This window comes from Pocillopora verrucosa, chromosome 5, assembly GCF_036669915.1.
Source record: "Pocillopora verrucosa isolate sample1 chromosome 5, ASM3666991v2, whole genome shotgun sequence".
In the NCBI taxonomy this organism is placed as follows: Eukaryota; Metazoa; Cnidaria; class Anthozoa; order Scleractinia; family Pocilloporidae; genus Pocillopora; species Pocillopora verrucosa.
This window is the reverse complement of record NC_089316.1, coordinates 7367730-7388593: the sequence shown is the minus strand read 5'-3', so window position 1 is coordinate 7388593 and position 20864 is coordinate 7367730. Positions and strand designations below refer to the sequence as shown.

Here is a 20864-nt window from a genome sequence, read left to right as displayed (position 1 = left end):
TAAATCTTCTACTGTCTTGTCTCAAGCAACTTTAAAATCGACACGTAATAATGGCTCACAGTTATTATTTTCAAAGTTCCTATTCTTGTAAAATCGTTCGTTCTTCTTCCCAGGGCTTCGTCATCATAAGTTAGACAAAAAGCACAACGTTTTCCGTCCGTATGATAAAATCGTCCCAACAATTTTTACACGATGAAACATTAAGCTGGCTTCACGCACTCTATTGTAATTTTAAAACATAGTCTTGGCGCACTTTTATCGGTATAAACAAAACAATTTTCCCTATCATTTAACATAGTAAATGTTTTGTTTAAGAAGCCGTCGATGTCTTTCTATGAGCCACAAAATTACTTCATTAATAAATTATCTCATATTTTTCCAGCTTGCCCGATTCTTCGGTGGAAGTTGCTCAAATTTTCTTAATTCTGAAATTAAAAACTCTCAGACAATCTTGAAAGTTTATGCACTGACGAACCTCTCTCAACAGTCTTCATGTTTCTCTTTTGTACCTGTGAAATTGTTTCCAAGACAGATTTCGGGATTTGGGATTTGTCTCAGCTAAGAGACTCGCATTTTTCAGGGAACTCATTTAGCGTCGCTTTTAAGGCCCTGTTTACTATTCGAGTTGTATTTTAACTGTCGACTTTTCTCATTCGCGTTTTAACGACATAGAGAATACTTCATTTAGACAGGCGATATATTGACTCGTGCTTATTTTGCAATTATGTATAGACCAAACTGTTCGAATAAAGTTCACGTGGAGTTAATGTCCATCAATTACAATTCATCTTATGTAAAATATATTTGAGCGGCACCTTGAAACGCAGATGCAGATGAAGAATATGAATTGACAATCAAGGAAATACAGAATATTGTAGTCAAGCTTGCAAGATGCACCTTGTGAAGCATGGTGTATGTTATAGTCTTCATCCTGAATCTTGCATATTACACTTAACAAATTATAATTTTCCCGGTTTTACTCAAGCTTCATGAAATAATCGGTTCGGGCAGTCAAATGCTGACTGCAATGACAATACTACTTCCGCTGAAGGAAACGACTCATTGATTATTCCTCAAAGCCACTCAAAAACTGGCATTGCATTTGTCGTTTTATAATCGAAAACAGAATCCTTCTGGAACCCTTTAGCCATCACGGAAACAATACAGTATTGAGGGTCTTAGAATCATGTAGAAACATTAAGTAGCAGGCTTCTAGGACATCAAGGCGGCAAAACAACAAACTAGTTTTATTCTTTCTTTGAATTATGCATTGCCTTTACTTCATTTTCCGGTCTTTTTTTTTTTTTAACCCTTTACCTTTACTTTTAATGTGCTGTCTTGAAAACAGATAATAATGATAAAGAAAGAGAAAATTATATGTTCTGCGTTACTTAACCAGCCCTCCGAGGAGAATTTAACGAAATAGGCAGATTATATATGCAAGCTGTGCGGTATTAGAGTGAACTATATTTATAAGTTCATGATGAATTTTTAATAACAAAGTAGAGGTAAATTAAAGCAATGCTGGCCTGTACTAATCACGTGATTACCTCTTCGTAATATACATCTAAAAATTTGACTCTGTTTTCCTATAAGCCGTGTTTATGGTTCACTAGTGCGGCCGCTTGCCTTTTTTTGTTGCTGGAGTCGTCTGGGTTTTCCTGCGAGCTTTTAAACTCTCTGTTAGATTTTTTTTTTTTTTTTTTGGACTGTGTTCACTAGTTTGGTGTATAGCCAGAACTTACTTTTAGCTTATTCCTTTTGGAGTTTGTGCGATTTGTTAACATGATTATCTTTTACAAATGTTATTCCATGAGTTAGTGATATTTCTTTAAATATTTCTTACCGTAAGACGGATTGAGCCAGATAATATTCTTATGATCTATATATGTAACCATTAATTCTCTGATTCTAGGTTTTCAAGATTTAGACATTGTGTGCCGTCGGATGTGGGTGGCATATTCACACAGTTGTAAGGTTTTGGAGTGGTTGTCCTGAGATAAAGGTTACATTTTTGAGATTACCGAGGCCGGAACTTGCCCAGGTGATGGTTAAAGGGTGTTTGGGTAAGTGTCAATGAAATCGAACTATGGATTGCTGCCCGCTTTTCTGAATGGATTGTATCTGCAGGGTGACATCCGCCAGAGACTACACGTTTAGAAGACCAGTTTCTAGTCTATAAGACGTTAATCGCTCTAAATCCCACCATCTTCCTTCCATCATTGACTGATAGCCATTTGCTCATAACGGCAAAGATTAGTCAAAAATCCTGAATCAATGAATAAGGTTGCAGATTTCTAAAACCAGTCACGCTATCCATTTTAGTAGTCATTGACACTGCCCAGTTAAACGCTCGGCACATCAAACACCGATTTAGTTTAAGGTTTGAAAATGAGGTTCATGTGCATATTATTAATGATCTTATCCGATGTTCGAGGGGATTCTAAAAGTTTATTAGGTAAGAAAACAAAGACTCGAGAGACTTGAAATACCAACTTTGAGCCAAGTATTTTTAAAGGAAAATCTAAAAGATTTGTACTGAGAAAAAAAAGACAACAACAAAAAAAAAAAAATAAATAAAAAAATAAAAAAGAAGTGGAACGCGAAGCGTGTGTCTCATTTCAATGATTTTCGAAAAAAAGAAATGTTACTCCACTAAACTAAACTCATCAAACATTCCCAAATGCTGTTCGAGTCCCGTAAAACCCAGTCAGTGTTCTTCACCAAGTATTCTGTTTCCGTCTCTTTGGTACGCACTCCCTTCCTTAATTTCACTGAGATAACCCATACCAAATCGAGGAACACTACGGCTACATAAGTAGTTTCGGGTTTCTGCAGAAAATAATTCGTAAAATTTTATTTTCTTAAGAAGTGAAAAACAAAACGGTGCTGTGAAGTCTCGACCACTTTCTAAGTATTTTGTATTTATGTATCTAGTTCGTCGTAAGATATTTTCCTACAAGCACCACTGCGATTTTCCACGGCATCTTGAGAGACAATGGATAGCTGCCGACACATTTCTGCCTGGCTGATGGCTGTTCCCCAAGACTTTCACGTTTTGAATGAACACGATCGACAACGATTGTCTGCTTCTCTTTGGACGCCATATCCTTTCCTCTGCCATGAATGTTGGATTTACTTCGTTTTTATCGTAAATTTTAGCGACCTTTTTAAAAATGCTTCAAGGCCACTTAAGGGAACTAGGAAGCACTTACAGAAAAAAATAACGCCTTGAGCTGACATGGAGCGATTTAGACAATCTGACTCCACCAACGAGATTTAACATATCTTTTTTTTTCCTTTTAAAATTAAGGTCACATTTTACTTAGTTTTGCAAACACAATACAATCCAGGATTTACTGAAGAGGGGTATGGACAGATGTCCGATGTGGCGAACAATTTTGGTCCCTGGAAAATTTAATTTCCTAAGTTTTATGGGGTAATTGTTGGTTCTATCGAGCCTTTGGACCAACTGGGTTTTTAGTCATTAAAATATCCACTATGTCTCCCTATGTTCTTTATCAGAAAGCGCGCTTGCTTAAACGAAAACTCTTAAAATCACTGACCTCCGGCTTGTGATTTGCACAATTTTCTCGTGTTCTCCCAACATCCTGCATGGGTTTTTACGCTGGTAAACCGGTAGAAAGTGCGGTCTATTCCTTATACAAACAGATGATTGCAGGAAACAATCTTCCTTTCAAAATTAGTTTCATCATAATTCTGTAAAATGGATCAACGTTGACAAATACATATCGGTAATAGTGGCTTTCAAGAATTCTGTCTAAGTGTACATTTTTGCTACAAGGAAAAAATGATACGACTTATCTGATTGAAAAAATTACCTAACTTCTAGAATTCGAACAAGAATTTAAAGCGGAGAAATCAAATTATTCTGCCAAAAATTATTTTACTGTTCTGATATTTTAAAAACGACGAAGTTATCCAACTAACCTAATTTTCAAGTTACCTTACTTCTCGATTTCTTTAACGAGCTCAAAACTTACCATCTCTCTTACTTTTCTATCTACAAACATTACGCTATCAAAATTGCTGATGGTAGCAGTATGCAGGATCGCTCACCGTGGAGTCTCAGTGGCTATGTGCACTTGGTTAGAGCATCGGAGCGCGGAATCCGAAAATCTGAGGTTCGACTCCTTGTGGGGACTCATAATTTTCCCTTTGTCCCACGTTCGTGACGAGACGAAAAAAACATCTTCCTCTAGGTTATCCAATTGTTTTATTTATCCCCCGAGAGTTTTTAAGCTTTAATACTCTGTTAATTTTCGCACGAACACCCATACAGCGTGTCTTACCAGAGGGATCAAGCACTATTCGATTTGTTTAAGGTACCGCACCAAGTTGTTGCCGTGGTTACTGATACAGTTTGGGCTCTCGAACATGCAAGTTCATTTACAAATAAATGTCTTTTCACAATCATCAAGGGTCAGCACAATGAAATTAACTTACGCCCCAGCAGTAAATCTATACAATTATCTATTTCCAGTCTGTAAATGACAACATTATGACTGTGCATTTCTCTGCTGTGCTGTGACGACACGCTGAGATGAGATTTGCAGATCATCGCTCGCGACATGCACGTCACGTGGTATTATGACAGTTGTTGCACGCGATCGTTTAAAAACAATCCAATGGCTGGGTATTTTTCGATATATCCTTCTCCAAAGAGATCATAGATCGAAAGAATGGTTCTATATTTTTCAAGATTTCTCTTGGTAGACTCCAAATATTTATGTTTCATTGGAGCAAAAACTGTCACATTTCAAACATTTCCTGGTGAGTTAAATTATACGGAAATTCAACAAAAAAAATTTAAATGTTTGTTGTACGTGTTTACTTCGGTTAGTTTTGAGACCAATTGTTTTTTAGCGCATAAAGCTATTACAATTTTTTCGCCGTTTTGGAGAGATGGATGGAAATTTAGTGTGCCAAAACAATAAGGCGAAAGTTCGGTTTAAAATTAGTAATACGTCTCTCCATTCTGGAAACAGGAAATGTACGAACGATTCGGTAAATGGATTTTTCCATAGCTTACTGTTTATCTGAAAATTGATTCATCTTATACATTATTAAGAGGGCTTTCAAATTCATTTTTTAAAAGTGTTGCAAAAAGAAAAGAAAAACAGCGGCGAAATCGAGAGTTGGCTAATTACTCACGCCATTTCAATGGTGAAGGCCACTGGCTAGTGTTCTACAACGGATGGACAACCAAGTATTGAATAACTCAACTGTAATGATAAAATAATGTATAGAGGCTACTTCCAGTACGTTCTGCGGTCATTAAATAAATTAAGTCGTTTATTGGTGTGAGCTAGCCATGTTGGGTTCTTACGTCTTAGTTTGTTCTGGGGAATTATTAAATGCCAAAAGCAGTTAACGCCTATTTAACAGCATTATGTCTTCATCAATTGAAATTTAGCAGGTATCCAAAAATTACCTCTCTTTTTTAACATTTTCATTTGTTTTAAAGGCATTCTATAGAGCGCAAGGGGCGTGCTCATCACACAGAAGCATCTCGGTATCTTGTGGCTTTCCAGGTCGTGATCATATCTAATTAGCAGACTGTGATCACGTTTTCAACTCGTGATTTCTAATCAGAATTTTAGTGGCTACTGCCTCCCAGAGGAGGCGAAGCCACCTGTATCATTCCTTTGTGATCACGCTATCATCACAGGCATAGTCGCCGCGTGAAATGTTATTCCTGTGAATCACGCCTTTGACACCAAATATTTTCAGTCACACATTTTCCAAATTCACCAGTTAATTGTACATAATCAAGATCTTGAAAGTGCAAAACTCACTTATTTTGATCCAAAATTAAAAATAATCTCTTACTGGTGGGAAGTTTAGAAACGAAATCAAGCTTTAAAGAGACATCGAGGCCTACCGATGAACGTCACGTTTCGCTGTGGAGAATAAAATCGGTATCAAGCGTGAGCAAAGTATTTATTTCATGCAATTGCATTTAATTTCATCAATTTATTGCATTGATGATTATTTATTGCATTGATGATTATTTATTGCATTGATGATTATTTATTGCATTGATGATTATTTATTGCATTGATGATTATTTATTGCATTGATGATTATTTATTGCATTGATGATTATTTATTGCATTGAATTTCATTAAGACACATGTACATGTCGTAATTCAAATGTTTGTTTGGTGTCAGGGACACTTAGGACAATAGGCAATTTCACTTTTTAAAATTTTATTTATTTATTTATTTATTTATTTTTATCATCAACCTGATTGGAACAGGATAGTTACAGAAGACTGCAAATACTAAACATAATTGTTTTAAGCTCCTGAAGAGAGAAATGAACCATTTCCTTTTTTTTATTCATTTCGAACTCCTTCCTCCTCGCCTCCGTTTCTTTTAACTGCATTGCTCAACCCTAACAACTATCAGCAACTGATATAGGTACCGTTTAGTGATTAATAACAATTGAACACCAGCATTGCTTGTGTAATGAGAATTACCTTACAAAAAATTCAAAGAGTAGGTAAAGTCGTATTAAGCAATACTTACAGCGAAAGCTTTTACATGTAATTCGAGCTGGTGAACAGGTTTAGTTGAGTGTCAAAAGTCATGACTTATTCCTATTCCTCTATTATCTCTAGTTTACGATCATAACAGCCAATATTACTCACGTATGTCAATAGTGGAGAGCATCAACCTTGCATATCAGTAGTGAACTAGTTATAAAATCATTCACAGCGCACTGATCCGTTTTCAGGCTTTTCAGGTCATTGCACCAGGCTGTGCTGGAAATTTCATCACGGTTTTTTCGCTATCAGACTTTTACTATTTCATATACGTTGAATTTAATGTAATGTTCACTTTACGACGCTCAGTTGAAAATGCTCTAGGTAACATAAATGTATTTATTAAGAGTTGTACAATTTCTCTAAAACATAATAATTACTTTCACTATTCTCCTCTATTTTCACAGTTTTAAAAGCTGACCTACAAAAGGATTCGACCTCTCTCAGTTTCCTCCGAGTAGACCATTTATGATTTACGCCAATTTTTTCTTTCTTTTTTTAATCTTTATAAAGAAATAGTGGTAAAACTGTTTATCTCATTTGCTATGCGTTTAAATTTCACCTCGGGCATGGAACACAAACACTTGACTGGGGAATCGAGGGCAACTTCTAACCCTTAAACCTTACCCTAACCTAAACCCAAAATTCTTAACACTGGTATTTGGAATTTCTTTTCCACGCCATGATGCATAGTTTCATAGGACTGGAACAAGGGAATATCTTTCTATCAAAATTCTTCAGCAAAGAAACTTTGTAATTTTGGAGTGAAACTGCGATAAAAACAGTTAAACTTTAATGCCATACCTTACTGCCTCACACTAGGTAGTAGTTACATACAACATTCCTTACATAATCGTGTTCCTTTGTTTTTAAAGGAACACACCATTAACACTAATAAAAGCGGCATCTAATTTTTAAAATAAGCTGAAGCAAAAATTATCATACCGTGCTATGTATTCCTTCCTGTTTAGCAGCTTTCAGCGTTTTGAGAACACAGTTTCGTTGTGTTTTGCTAGTTACCATGCTACTTAATGTTCCTGCTTGTCTAAGATTTTACTAGAAGCATTCTCCTTCTCTATTCTTTTCATTTTTTGTTTGTTACTAGTTCTTTCAGCAGTAATTCGCTGTTTGTGATTATTATTACGAAACTGATGTTTTGTAAAATGTGAAATTCAAATCATTTTTGATTGCAAGTTAACAGGACATCACCAACGTATAAACCCTATAAAAAAAAAATAAAAAATCATCATAAAAAGAGGACTTCTCAAAATCCCTGAAGTACGTGTACCTGAGGGTCAATTATTGAGTCCTCATATTTCTTGAATATTTTGCTTCATATTCAGTCTGTACCACAGTAACGTGAGGGGCAAGGAGGTGTTTGAAGTCTGTAGATGAAGTAGGATCCACATTTGTTTACAAAAATCCCTTTGGAGTATTGGCAACCAGTAGAGCGATCACTAAAGCAGACTTTCCTGCGAATTTCACTATCTTCCACTCTAGGATAAGCACCATCCAACCAGCCTGGGAAGTCTGTGCCACATCTGTATGCTGGCACACGTGTCGTTGGCATTTTTGTTCCTGCAGCTCCCACAAAACGATACCATCCCTCAGAGAGTTGGCTGTCACACAGCTCTGAAGCGGGAGGTGTTGCATAACTTATCTTTCTATTGGCATCACTCAGGTTATTATAATGATAGCAAGGATCAGCTACAAAGTAAAATGGCAATTGCAATAGGACTGAGATTATTAAAATCAATGGTCCAAGATATATTCTATCGTCATAAGCCTGGCAGCTTGCCAATCAGTTTTGAAACTTGGACTTATAAAGAAAAACGATTAGGCTTAATTAAGGGGTCAAGTTTTTTTTCAATTTTTGTCTTTGTTTTTGTTTTTTACCGAACTATAATTCTTGCAGTTTACCAATCAGCACCGAAACTTGCGTTTTACAAAAACAATCATTTCTAAGCATTTACAAAAATATTAACTTGTACTTTCGTAGGACACTTTTGGCCGGGTGAGGAAAGTGATTTTAGAAATCACACTGATTTTTTCAAATGACTTGTCTCCAAAAGAATCAAGCAACCTGGGAAATGAAAATTTTTCAACACTGTTAAAATTTTGTGTGCAGCTAAGCACTTGCAAGTTTATTGCGAAAGGCCTCATTCTGAAATAAATGAGTCAAAAAAAGTATTAGTATGACATATTGAAGGGCAAATCAGCCGACTTCAACAAGTTGTAAATGAAGTAACAAAACGTTTCGCCAGAGAATTTGATATCACTGAAATACAAAAATTTGGATGAGATAGACACGAAAAATCGACACTATGGTTGTTCATGGCCACCTGACCAGGAACGATTCAAACCGAGTCTACTGAATGCTTGCTCTCACAAGTCCAAGGTCAAGAAAGAAACCAAACCTACCTTTACAGCTCAACCCATCTGCAATGTATCCTAAACTGCAAGTACAGTTGTACGAACCCTTGGTATTAGTGCAATAGGCATCCCGATGGCAAACGTTTATTTTGCACTCGTCAATGTCTGGAAGAGAAAATACACACATAACTTAGACTTGGAAATTGGATGTACAACGTAACAGAATAACACTATGCATGTTCAAGGTTGCGATAAAAGTTGATAGTGTCCCTTATAAGCATCAATAACCACAGTGAAAAGAGCAGCATTTCCCACAACTAAATCTTACACTTAAAGGGAACTGAGGCGCGATTAAAAATGAAAAAAAAATTAAGTAAAAAATAGATAAATGAGAAAAAATGTTCAGTACACATCAGCCACGTATATGATTCAGCAACATAGAGTTACCATTTAATGTTTATATTTAGCAAATTCATTGAATTACTGCGCCTTTCAATGAAATGTCGAAACGAATTTACGAAGTACTTTCCTCCTTTACCATATAATATATAGATTTAGCCAAGCCTAAAAGCGGAGCTCTTGTTAGTTTATTTTCCAGCCCTTCATTATTCTAAATAAAAACTGAAATAAGACTCTTCAGCATTGGCGTAGAAGAGTTTCTTCGAGGGGATTTAGAGACCAGTCCGGGGATTGGAAGTGGGGAAACAATTGACGAAGTCTGGAACCTGGAGACGATGTTCTTTTGCTGGCTTCCGAGAACGCAAAATTGTTGTACATGAAGAAAACAAGATGTCTGTATAAAAAGCTATCACTTTATAAGTATTTGGGTTTCTATCAAAGAGCCGTAAGTACTCTCAGGTTAATTAAGTCCTGGGTCAAAAATGATTTTTGCCTCCAGTGCCCCCTCAGCAAGGTTCACGGAATTCGAGTGGACTGCGTGAGTAACCATAGTTACTTGGAATCAAGATCGCGTCGTTCGTGAACGGCATCCGCCATTTTGAAGTGTCGGCTTTGCATTGGTTTTTCCCATCTTCTGCTGAATCCGACAATTTAGAGGAAGACATCAAAAGAAGGTAATAACATTTTCTTTGCTATCTTCATTTCCTCAAAAAATGTCATGATATCGCTATCTTAAAGCGAAAGAGAACCCTTTTGAACCTACGAAGACTTCTAAACACCGCTCTCAACATGTTCATTGACTTCACTGCAAATACAATGCAACATGAATTTATAATATAGCGCTCATTTCTAGAGCTCAATAGCGTTTTGCAATGTTTGTAACTTATGCATAGAAAAAAGTACTATGTTTTGTAACAAATGTATAGAAAAAAGTTTCATTGTGGGTATACCATTCAATTTTGAAATTAAATTTAGCTTGATAAATCCTCTATCATATCATGATGTGTATACTTATGGTGTCTATCAAAATTTAGGCTTTTGAACGCTTTGGAAACAATTTCTCCAAGAAGCAGATGAATTTACTTACAAAAGTAATCCCCCAAAGCAGTTGTTAGGAAAGTTTAATTGCTTCTGAACACTCGCGTGTCAAAATGGCGGACACTAAGTTGAATACGTGACTGCGAGTTTTCAAAATTCCCACCTCTTAAACAGTTTTAATTTGTCTTTTTTCCAAATAAATAGGAACCTGTAGGATTACTTTCATTGACAGCAGTTGGAACCAGGTAAAGGCTAAGATGTTTTCGGGCGAAAACCATGATAGAGGAAGCAGCTTCGCAGAGACAAAACTTGATTTAATTTGCCTAGCACATCTCTTTTTTTTGGCAGCCATCCCAAGTGGGAAAACAATGAAATATTCATAGCGATAACTGCATTTTGATTTGCCTTGTTTTTAGTGGTGGGAAATTGCTCAAGAAAGCAACCGAAGAATTTGGCGCCTAAATTAACTGTTTTTGGCTGTTGAGAGTATCATATTACACTGCCACAATTCAGTCCGAGAGAGATGGTAGTGATACACATTTCTGCCAAGTATGAGAAAAATCCCTCGCAAAATAGCTAAGTTATTCTCAATTTTGTGAAAAATATGGGTTAAAGGCAGGATGACCCAGGCCTTTATTAACCTGAGCTTAGCGTTCGAAAAACCTCAATTTCTTTGTAGCTTTCTGTTTTAAGTAGTTCTCTGGTGAAACATTTCAATTAAGCTCTTATTTCTGAATTCTCCTTGCAGTTAACTCTATTGAACAATCAACATACATATGAACCCCTCTTATGTGAATCAAATTCACCTGTGCAATTTTGTCCATTTCCAGTATATCCAGGCTGACAATCGCACACATGTGATCCAATGGTGTTGGTGCAGTTTGCATTCTCGTGACAAGAGTGGTTTCCTTTACACTCGTCAACGTCTATGAAGTCACAGATGAAAAAATTGAGATTTCAAAATTATGCAAAAATTGCCGTGCATAAGCCATTACCGTGTTTAAGAGTGCAAGCCATGGCTGTTTTCAACCTTTTGCTGGATTGCGGAGAACGCGAGATTGTCGTACCTAGTGAAAACGAGTTATCTCTGCAAAAAAGCTATCACTTAATAACTTTTAGTCGAGTAACTGTCTCACCTATTTTGAAGAATTAAAACATGGCTTGCCACGTTATCAAAATAAACATCAACAAATAACAAACCAAACAAAATCTGATTGTACTATTCAATAAGAATCTAACGGCTTTTGAGACTACTGAAGGTTACGTGTACAATCATGCCCATCTCCGATAAATCAGATTTGCATGTACACACGTATGATCCGCATGTGTTATGACACGTAGCCTCCTTGTGGCATTTTCCAGTGAATGCTTCGCATTTATTAGTATCTGTCGTAAAATTAGAAAGAAACAGAGGAAAAAATTCATGAATAAAATATCAACTAAAGACAAAAGCATTTTGGTTTCTATCAAAGAGCCATAGGAAAAACCTCAATTTATTTGTAGCTTCCTGCTTTGAGTGGTTCTCTGGTGGTAACTTTCAATTAAGCTATCATTTCTGAGCTCTCCTTGCAATTACTATATTAAGCATTAGGCACACATATGAACTGCTCTTATTTTTCCATGGAAGGGCGTCGAACATTCAAGGTAAATAAAAAAATAAAAACAAAACAAAACAAAATAAATACAAAAAACAAAAAAGGAACAAACAAGCAGACAAACCAAAACAAAACTAAACGAAAATATACAAACGAGCGAGCGAAGAATACATTACACACGCTCAATGAAATATTGTAAGAAATTGTTCTTAGATTCTAAGGTTCAGCACCTTATACAATGAAAGAAATTCACGCCACTTTCAGCAACTAAAGAACAGTTGTCATACCAGCACTGAAAATCAGAAAAAAAATCTCGTGTACGTACATTTCAAGTGTTGACTTAGACTTATACCCTTTTCACAATATTCTCCTTCTAATCCAGGAGGACACAAACATCGATATCCCTTGAGTGTAAATTCAGACTGGTAAGTTGCGTTATTTCTGCAGTAGGGACTCTTGTCACAAGCGTCCTACGGAAGAAAAAGAATTAAAAATGAGAGAAGAAACGAAATACTGAATGATCGAATACACGAAAACTTGCAAAAACATTAATTATTGTTATTATATTATTCAAAGGCCACAATTTCGAAAAATCGATTTGTAGCTCACCTTCGACCCACGATAATAAAAATTGGCATCAGTTGTCAAGTCACTGTCGTATTTCAGATGTGCTATGGTGAATATAATCATCGCTTTATTTCCGTAACTTGTTTTCTGAGAATAACTCATTAATCTGTTCATCGTTTTAATTTATTAATATTTTTTCTCATGTCGAACAAAGTCCACCCACATCATTTTTCTGCTATTGAAGAAATATCTATCACAACAACAGAGTTTTAAAAACACTGAAATATATATTTGAATTAATTTCAGTCTAAGGAATCCTTGCTATGAGATTGATTATGGAAGAACACAGAATTGAAAAATTGCACGAAGCTTCTGTGCAAAGGTTTTGTTAAGGATCATCTCAATTATGCTAATTGTTCTTTGGCAAGTTTTGTAGCCTCCAATTCGAAAAGCAATATTTAGAAGGATTTTGCGTCAAAGGTTTTATTCTTTCAATCCCACCCAATGGTTAAATTATAAGAAGACGCGCTACCCTATTTTTATAGACAGATGTTTAAAACCAGTACAAATTGGTCTATTCCAAATGCCAGCATTGTTCTTCTATAAAAAAAAAAAACTTCGCTTAAGTTGGCTAAGAGCGGCCAATTTTTTTTTTTCCATGCAAATTATCGAATTCCCGTCTGCAACACCTCAACGAAATGTTTTTGACAGAATTTATTATCCGTCCATGTAAATATGAGCTGAGCGTTAGGATTGACGTCGTTTTGAATGAAGCAATTCTTCATCGTAGCAATCCTTAGTTTTTTTGTAACAACTGCAAATTTCCGATATGGTCCATCATAATAACACCCCTTTGTTAAATATTATTAATATCTGCAAAAAAAGTTCACAAGACTGAGATTCCTTCTTTTAAAATTCATGTTTGCTGAGTTCAGGATTTTAGATTTTTTAAAACGACACTTTATAAGCTCAGTGCATTCACTGTTGTGAATCAGCGAAATAGGAATAAAGAGTGATGGAAAATAAGATAGCTCGGGCTAAAGAATGGATGTAGTGATAGAAAATGATTCGCAGTTTGCTACTTACCTTTACCAAACGTTAAGTAAGTCATCGATGAAGTCCAGACCGCGAATATTAGAAACGCTGAAAATTCCATGCTTCCTTAAGACAACAGGGCTCAATATTGATGTTTTCAATATGCTGCAAATTCGTGTCGACCACCTGCATTGAATAATGGTTAAGTAATAGAAACCGCCTTTTTGTTATTAAAAATGGGATCTTAACAAAGTGAACAGATGTCAGTCCTGCCCCTTGTAAAGTTATTGATGCAAATAATATACGTGGGTATGCGTTTTAAATTCTGCGAATGATCACCATTTCAATGTCTTCCTTTGTACCAGTTAGAAACACTTTGGTTTTAAAGGGCTACGATTCCACAAGTGTTCATCAACATATTAGAAAAAGGGATTTTGTCACACAAATGTCCATAACATCATCTTCAATTGCTTCATAATTACAGTCAAAGGGGTGCGTTTAAGACGATAACATTATAAACATATTCTTAAGAACATTATAGATCCATAGATTCAGTTTTTTTTCTTTATTTTCCTTTTTTTGTTTTTGTTGTTTTTGTTGTTGTTGTATTTTTTTTTCATCCTCAGGGGAAAAGTCCTTGCAAGATTGATTGAAGAAACGAAAAGAAAATTTTCACAAAAATATGGCAATCGGTGTGAAGGACCAGACGGGTTGGCGTAAACTTATCCCCCCAAGAAAGACAGTAGCCCTGTTCTCGCACAGTTCGCTTTCATTTTCCAAAAACATGAATTCTTAATTTGGACTATATCTTGAAATAAATCAGAAGTTATAAATAAGCCACGTTCTTTCATGGATTGTGAGTCTCTTGTTTAAATTCGACGAAATGAACGAGGGAAATAGTGTTTGTACTTGTTAAGCTGTGCCACCCACCTTACATCGCGCAAAATATTTTTTCGTCTGGCCCTTCCAGTAACTCGAAATAATACAGGAACACAATAATTTAAAGATGTCTTTCCTATTTGAAGTCCCAAGGAATTATTCATTTTATCTTCCCTCGCATTCATTAAGGTCAAGATTAATTAATGATGAGTTCTAATATGCTCTTTAGTTTGAAGAAACAGAAAATCTCCCCTAGAACTACTGAAATTCTATAAATTTGCCGAGCAACTTACATAATAAGATTGCATAAAGAGTGCCAAGGCAGAACCCCTAGGATATCTCATAATGATTGAGCACAATCCAGTGTAGACAGCTGCTATACTTAATCCAGAGCTTTGGTGAGACGATGCTCTGAATATTGTTTCAAGCGTCTCCTCCATCTCAAGGATAATAGCAAATTGATATTTGGAAAAGGTTTGCCGTAATTTATTATTTGATTAAGCCAAACTATCCAGTATCGGATCTGGCCTCCAAGGCCTTCATTGGAATACCTTCTAAATTATAAAACATTTTCAGGTTTTCCTTCGTTAGATACAACTGCTACAGACTTAACGGGACCAATGAGCCAACAATTAGTTCCCGACTCATTTTTCTGATTAGGAGACATGAAATCAACTTCCATATTTTTCAAGGTCTTCTATTTCAAAATCATCAATTTATGGGGATGAGACAAAACCATTTTTGTAAGGAAATCTTGATAAGTACAGAGCGAAAAAAACGGCTATAGTTTTTAACAAGTTGGATATTTCAAACGAAGAAGACTTTTGTCATCAACTCTATATTTTTTTACTGTAATTTGAACCCAGACAGCGGGCTTCGTCACAGCATTAAATCCTCTCTCATCGCTCTTTTGAATTTCCTGTCGTTCCCAGTTTCACAATTTGCGAAGAGCTTGGAACGGCCAACACTGACTTTTTCAATGAGAGAAGAGAAGGGGTGTAATTATAAACTTAAAGAAATATCACTGAAAAAAGGTTCAAAAAGGAATCCTGTTGTAGGAAACTAAAAATTAAGGATAATGATCCTGTTTTTCTCAAATAGCTGAAGTTGTTTTCTCGCCAAATGTTTTTTATACCCACATTTGGAAGCTCGGTAAATTTCATTTTCGCTTGATATCAACTACACAGAAATAGAGGGGTCAAGGGTGGATATCCAGTTTATATCATGGAATGAAAGCCAAATTCAAGTTATCCATGCGTTAAGTATGATCATTTCTTACCTTCAAAGATCCAACGTTCTTTTGTGCCCAACTTAAGTGTTATTGAGTTAAATGCGTATCCTTTTATCACTGTCTGGTAGCTACGGTTACGATAGCAACTGTTGGTTTCAAGCCAAGAGGATCATTAATACTAGAAATGAACTTCCCTCTTCCTGTTTAGGCTCTTTGCACAAAAAGATAAATTGGTAAAAAAATACCAGGTGAAAAATTTAACCTAATGCAACGGATTGACTTGGAGTAATACGTCTTGGACTATAAATTGTTATTATTAATTCCTTGAAAGTGTCCCCTATGGTCAAGTGCCAAAGGTGTTATAATTGTATAATTACTGATCCTCGTAAAACCTTATTGTGCTCCTTCTGCATTGTATTAGCGATTTCAGTCCAAGAAGGTTATTAGGTCTCCAGTACGGTCCAAGTTTCTAAGGAAAATGAGGGCGAGTTTTTTAGATATTAACCACCTAAATGATCAAATGCACGAATTGACATATATATATATGACAAAGTCAAGCACCAGTTTCAATAAACATGTGCTTGACTATTGAGTGTTTATTAAAAGAATGTAAAGCTGAAGAGGTTCCCTGTGGCTTTTTTCTTCGAACGGTTATCGTAAACAGAGGAAATTCATGTGAATTGAAGCTGAAAAAAAAATATTCTTGTCTTGCGTCAATGAACAGATTTATACCAGTTTTCGAAAGTTTTGTAAGTGTACAAATCTAGAATGACATTTTTTAATTTTACTTTTGCTAGCCAACGTAGGTTGTTAGAATCGCTTAGCTATGGTAAATATAACCAACTAACATAGTATCACAACCTTGTTAAATACCATTAATGTCTTCAAAACAAGTTTTCAAGACTACGGTTCCTTCCTTTAAAAATCATGTTTGTTGAGTTCAGGATTTAAGTTTTGTCATAACGACCCGTTATAAGCTTAGTGCATCAACTGTTGTGAATCAGCAAAATAAAAATAAAGAGGGATGGAAAATGACACGGGCGGAAATAAATTAGTTTTAAACAGAAATAACACCACCTGCATTCAATAATGGATTAAGTGATAGAAACCGACCTTTTTGCATTGAAAATGGAAGGTTAACAAAGTAAATAACGGTCAGTTCAGTGCCATTGAAATGATTGAAGCTAATAAAATACGTGGGCACGCGTTTTAATTTCTGCTCATAAACGCATTTGTGATGTTTTCCGTTTTGCTTTAAAGGAAGACTTTGGATTTGGTTTGTTTGTTTGAAAACTTACTCTGGTCTCGAGGAAGTCTTGGACCAAATACTGACGATTCGTGTTGGAAATTATTTTTCTGTCAAAGTTTATATCCATTTTGCGCGAAAGCCACAATGACCATAATTCACGGACTACAAGCATACGCAACACACACGATTTGCTCCAACTTCAAGGTCTTTCAGCTACAATACAAATTCAAGTTGACAGTGAGGACATACAGATTAAACAAAATTTGCGATGCAAATTTACTTTGATATGCCAAATACAGCGAATGTATAGCTAGCTTGAGCTTGAAAGTTTTTAATCAGTCATCGACAGTGAAGTTGAAATGGATTAATGGCGCTGCAAATATTTAAGAATTTGTTCATGCTTAGCGTGCGTATATCGAGTTAGGATGCACTCGGGAAGTTTGGAAAGCACGAAAAATGCACAAGGGTAGCTCGAGTCGCAGCCGAGAGCAACGCTAGCTTTTTAGTGTTCTCCAAACTTCCCAAGTACATCCATAACTCTATATACGCACAGCTAAAAGCATGAGCAAATTCTTTTACAACAGAGCGACAACAAGGATCTGTGCGAAGAAGCCTTTTATTGTGTTATTGTTTGGGTTTTGGTAAATTCCCAATTAACAACTGTATACTTTATTCCCCGGGTTGAACAAATTTCAGAACAACAATTAAAACGGAAATTTTACCTTTAAATGTTGGTAATGACCAACTGGTGACCTTTTTTTGTTCCCAGTGAATGTCTTTCGGCCAAAATTTGCTGCAGCTGGTCTACTGACAAATTTGCGAAACGTGCAATTTGCGAGTTTTTTCGGATTTATTTTTGTTGCTTATTGGATCAGGACCTAAAAGGTCAATGCCGATAGAAAAATTTTGGGTAGTCCTTCACTGGTTTCTTCCATATTTCAAAGAGAAAGAAAACTGCATTGCACCTTAACAGGACGGAAACTCTGAAGTCAGGTAACAAAAAAAATGCTCACGTCATCTTATTTACGCACGTGTGTGCGTAAATAAAGATTTTGTTCATAGTGGCTCAATATGACTTATATAGGGCAAACACGCGCGCTATGCACGCCGGGCTGGCGCGTGCCGTGAAGTGGAACTTTGTCGCCCGCTGTTGTTTGAGATTGTACAGCGGAAATGCGAATAAAAGTACAAAGCAGTTTTCAAAATGGCGGCTGAAAATAGCATTTTGAATGCTATTGTGGCTCTTCGTCCTTTACGTGATGAAGTCGATAATTTCTTTTTGTTTGAAGAAGAAGTAAAAACAGCTCTCACTTCAATTTTTGAAAAAAACCGTGTGGGCCAAAGCTCTTTGAAACGAGCTAAAATGTCACAAATTCCAGCGACAGCACTCCTGGAAGGAGAAGTGAAGATGTGGCTTAAGATGCTCCATAGGCGCCTCAGTCCAAGAATGAAGGCCCGAAGCGCTTGGACTGTAGAGTTTAAAAGGGCGATGTCCTCGGAAATATTTTCCTTAATTTTACAGATGGTTAAAAAGGCCCGTTCCGCTTATGGTGTTGTGCACAACGAAGAAAAACACACAGATATAATCTACTATAACAGAGAGAACAGACTGATTCGAGATTTTGCCCAGTTATCTGAGCTAAGCAGAGACTCAGTCCGAGAATTCCTTATTAAGCAGAGTAAAGGAACAAGAAAAGGAACTTCAAAAGTTTCCATAACTTCTGAAACGCCTTTCACCATCACATTTATTAAGAGGACACAGCAAGTGGTGGGTATTGTCTCAAGTCTCTATATGCACCATTGACTTGGTTTTCAGTTTCTAAGCCCTCTAGATAGTCTGGGTCAATTTCATGAACAGTCCCAATGTCAATCTTTTTTAACTGTTCTACAAGGTTACTATAAGTTAGAAGCTTTGGAACCTTACAGCCTTTACAAATTGAAATACTTGTTCTTTTCCCTGGTTTGCCTTCATTTGATTTCATTGAAAGCACCAGTCTTACACTTTTGTACTTTCGTTTCCCCATTACACCACTTGCATAATATGTTGCAATACTTCGAACAATGTTGTCATCTGACTTTTCAAATTCTAACACACTCTTCTTATACTCTTTACAAACTATTCTATTGGTCAACTGCTTGTTCTCTGTCACATATTTTGTTAACTTATCTAACTTGCATCTCTTTTGCAGAGTGTCAAAAATTCCCTCGAAACAGGCTGAGGAATGTTCATTTGAGCTCCCATGAATTTTGGCAGCAGCTTCAATGGTTTCATGCCTCCTTTTTCTTGCGGTCCTTGGTCCCAGTGTTGATTCTCCATTGACAAGTGCAGTAGGGCTTCTTGTTCGTGCCTGAGATACCTGTCCCTGTGACTAAAATATTGCTAAATTAGACACTGGGTAGTAACACAATTATTTAAATTAGATGTGGTTGGATGATAACAAAATAGATATTTAGCCAAATCTTACATTCAATATGTTGATGTTTACAATTTAGAGACACTGTCATTTATGACAGTCTTTACTGACCAAATGAACACAGGCACTCGCTCAGGTTTCTTGCATAGGTACCGGCATAGAAGCCTGACCATGGCTGTCATTCTGGCACTGGCTCTGTGTTAAGTGGTTAGTTCACCGAAATTGAACTTCCAAAATATTTTTTTTTTATTTTTACAAAATTGAATATTTTTCTGTTCACATTATTAATAAAATTTGGCATAAAATTAAACCTCATCCAACCACTAATCAATGCAAACCTACAGACTTAGTTGGAGGTTGCGCCCAGCAGTTTTTTGCTGCATACTTACTGGTACTGGTAAAACAACCACAATAAAGAATCAAGAGTATACTCACAGGAATATTTTCTAATTCATTTGTTATGTCTTTGAAGTGTTCCCTGACTGTGGCCAACTGAAAGCAATTATTATACAAGTGATTTCATAAGCACTGATTGTTTAATTTCAAGTGTCATTTAGAGTTTAAACACATAAAAAGCTTTTACCCTGTCAAAATTGAAATTCAAGCCTCCCTACACATGGACCTCCACCACTTTCCTATAATCCTTTGTTACAATATTCTCTGATATTGAAAATAAAAATCTTCCTAAAACATTAATACTGGACAAATTTATCTCACCTTTTCTTGGGCTCGCTGGACTTTTTTGTACTCTGCCGATAGCTTGCGATTTTCATCAACAGCTTTCTCCCTTGCAACCTTGCGAGCTTTCATGAATTGAGCCAAGTTAAAGCGCGTGTTCTTTGTGTGCGGCATCCTAGAAATTAACTCATAAAAAACTAAGGAAAGAAGGCAAAATTAGGAAAACAAAAATCATAGAGCTTTTGTCAAGGCTTTGAAGTTTCGGTTCGTAGCAAAAAATTCTCGGATAAGTAGAGAAACTTAAAAAACTATCCTAGCCAAAAATACGATAGAAACGACAAATAAACCTTACCTTTTCTTTTACTATTTCCTCTACTGTCTCTTGCTAAGCGAACATCGAAGAAACCATGGCATATTTAGTATCAAAATGACGGGAAAACTGTGTACTTTCAGCACATTCGAGTTTTGGCGCCTTCGGACTAACTCCAGGACCGCTCGGAGGCAGTCTTCAACAGGCGTTAACTCAGTTCCAGGCTTCTCTAAAAACCACACGGTCACAAACGCCATATTTGTGGACGCTGATTGTTCCGCTTCAGAGCGCTCACCAGCCCGGCGTGATGTTATAAGGCAATTTTTCTTTTTCGTGATACGCAGGTTCTTGTAATTTGCTTGCGTTCTTTCAATATTATTCATATTTATTTGAATTGTCTACTGTCTTGTCTCAAGAAACTTTAAATCAGTACGTAATGATGGCTTGAAATTATTTCAAAATTTCCGGCTATTTTTGTCAAATCGTTCGCTTTTCTTCCCAAGGCTTTGTCACCTCAAGTTAGA

The 20864-nt window shown here is 36.2% G+C and overlaps 2 protein-coding genes across 3 annotated transcripts in view; both read right to left on the bottom strand.

The window, feature by feature from the left end:
- Window positions 1-20864, bottom strand: part of LOC136280917 (fibrillin-1-like) — a 196227-nt gene that overhangs the window by 29046 nt on the left and 146317 nt on the right. The window contains exon 17 of the mRNA XM_066166748.1: window positions 11189-11308. Within this exon, the coding sequence (XP_066022845.1) occupies window positions 11189-11308 (120 nt within the window). The remainder of the gene's footprint in view (window positions 1-11188; window positions 11309-20864) is intronic.
- On the bottom strand, window positions 18667-20642 carry LOC136280929 (uncharacterized). Of its 2 annotated transcripts, XM_066166797.1 has the most exons (4): window positions 20383-20642; window positions 20070-20227; window positions 19788-19844; window positions 18667-19307 (listed from the first exon to the last, which is right to left on the bottom strand). In XM_066166797.1, exons 2-4 carry the CDS (start codon window positions 20202-20204, stop codon window positions 18687-18689), a joined length of 813 nt encoding a protein of 270 aa, XP_066022894.1. In that variant the 5' UTR covers window positions 20205-20227; window positions 20383-20642; the 3' UTR covers window positions 18667-18686. The 2 variants fall into 2 exon arrangements, with proteins under 2 accessions (XP_066022894.1, XP_066022893.1); XM_066166796.1 differs by lacking the exon at window positions 20383-20642 and having other exon boundaries at window positions 20070-20298.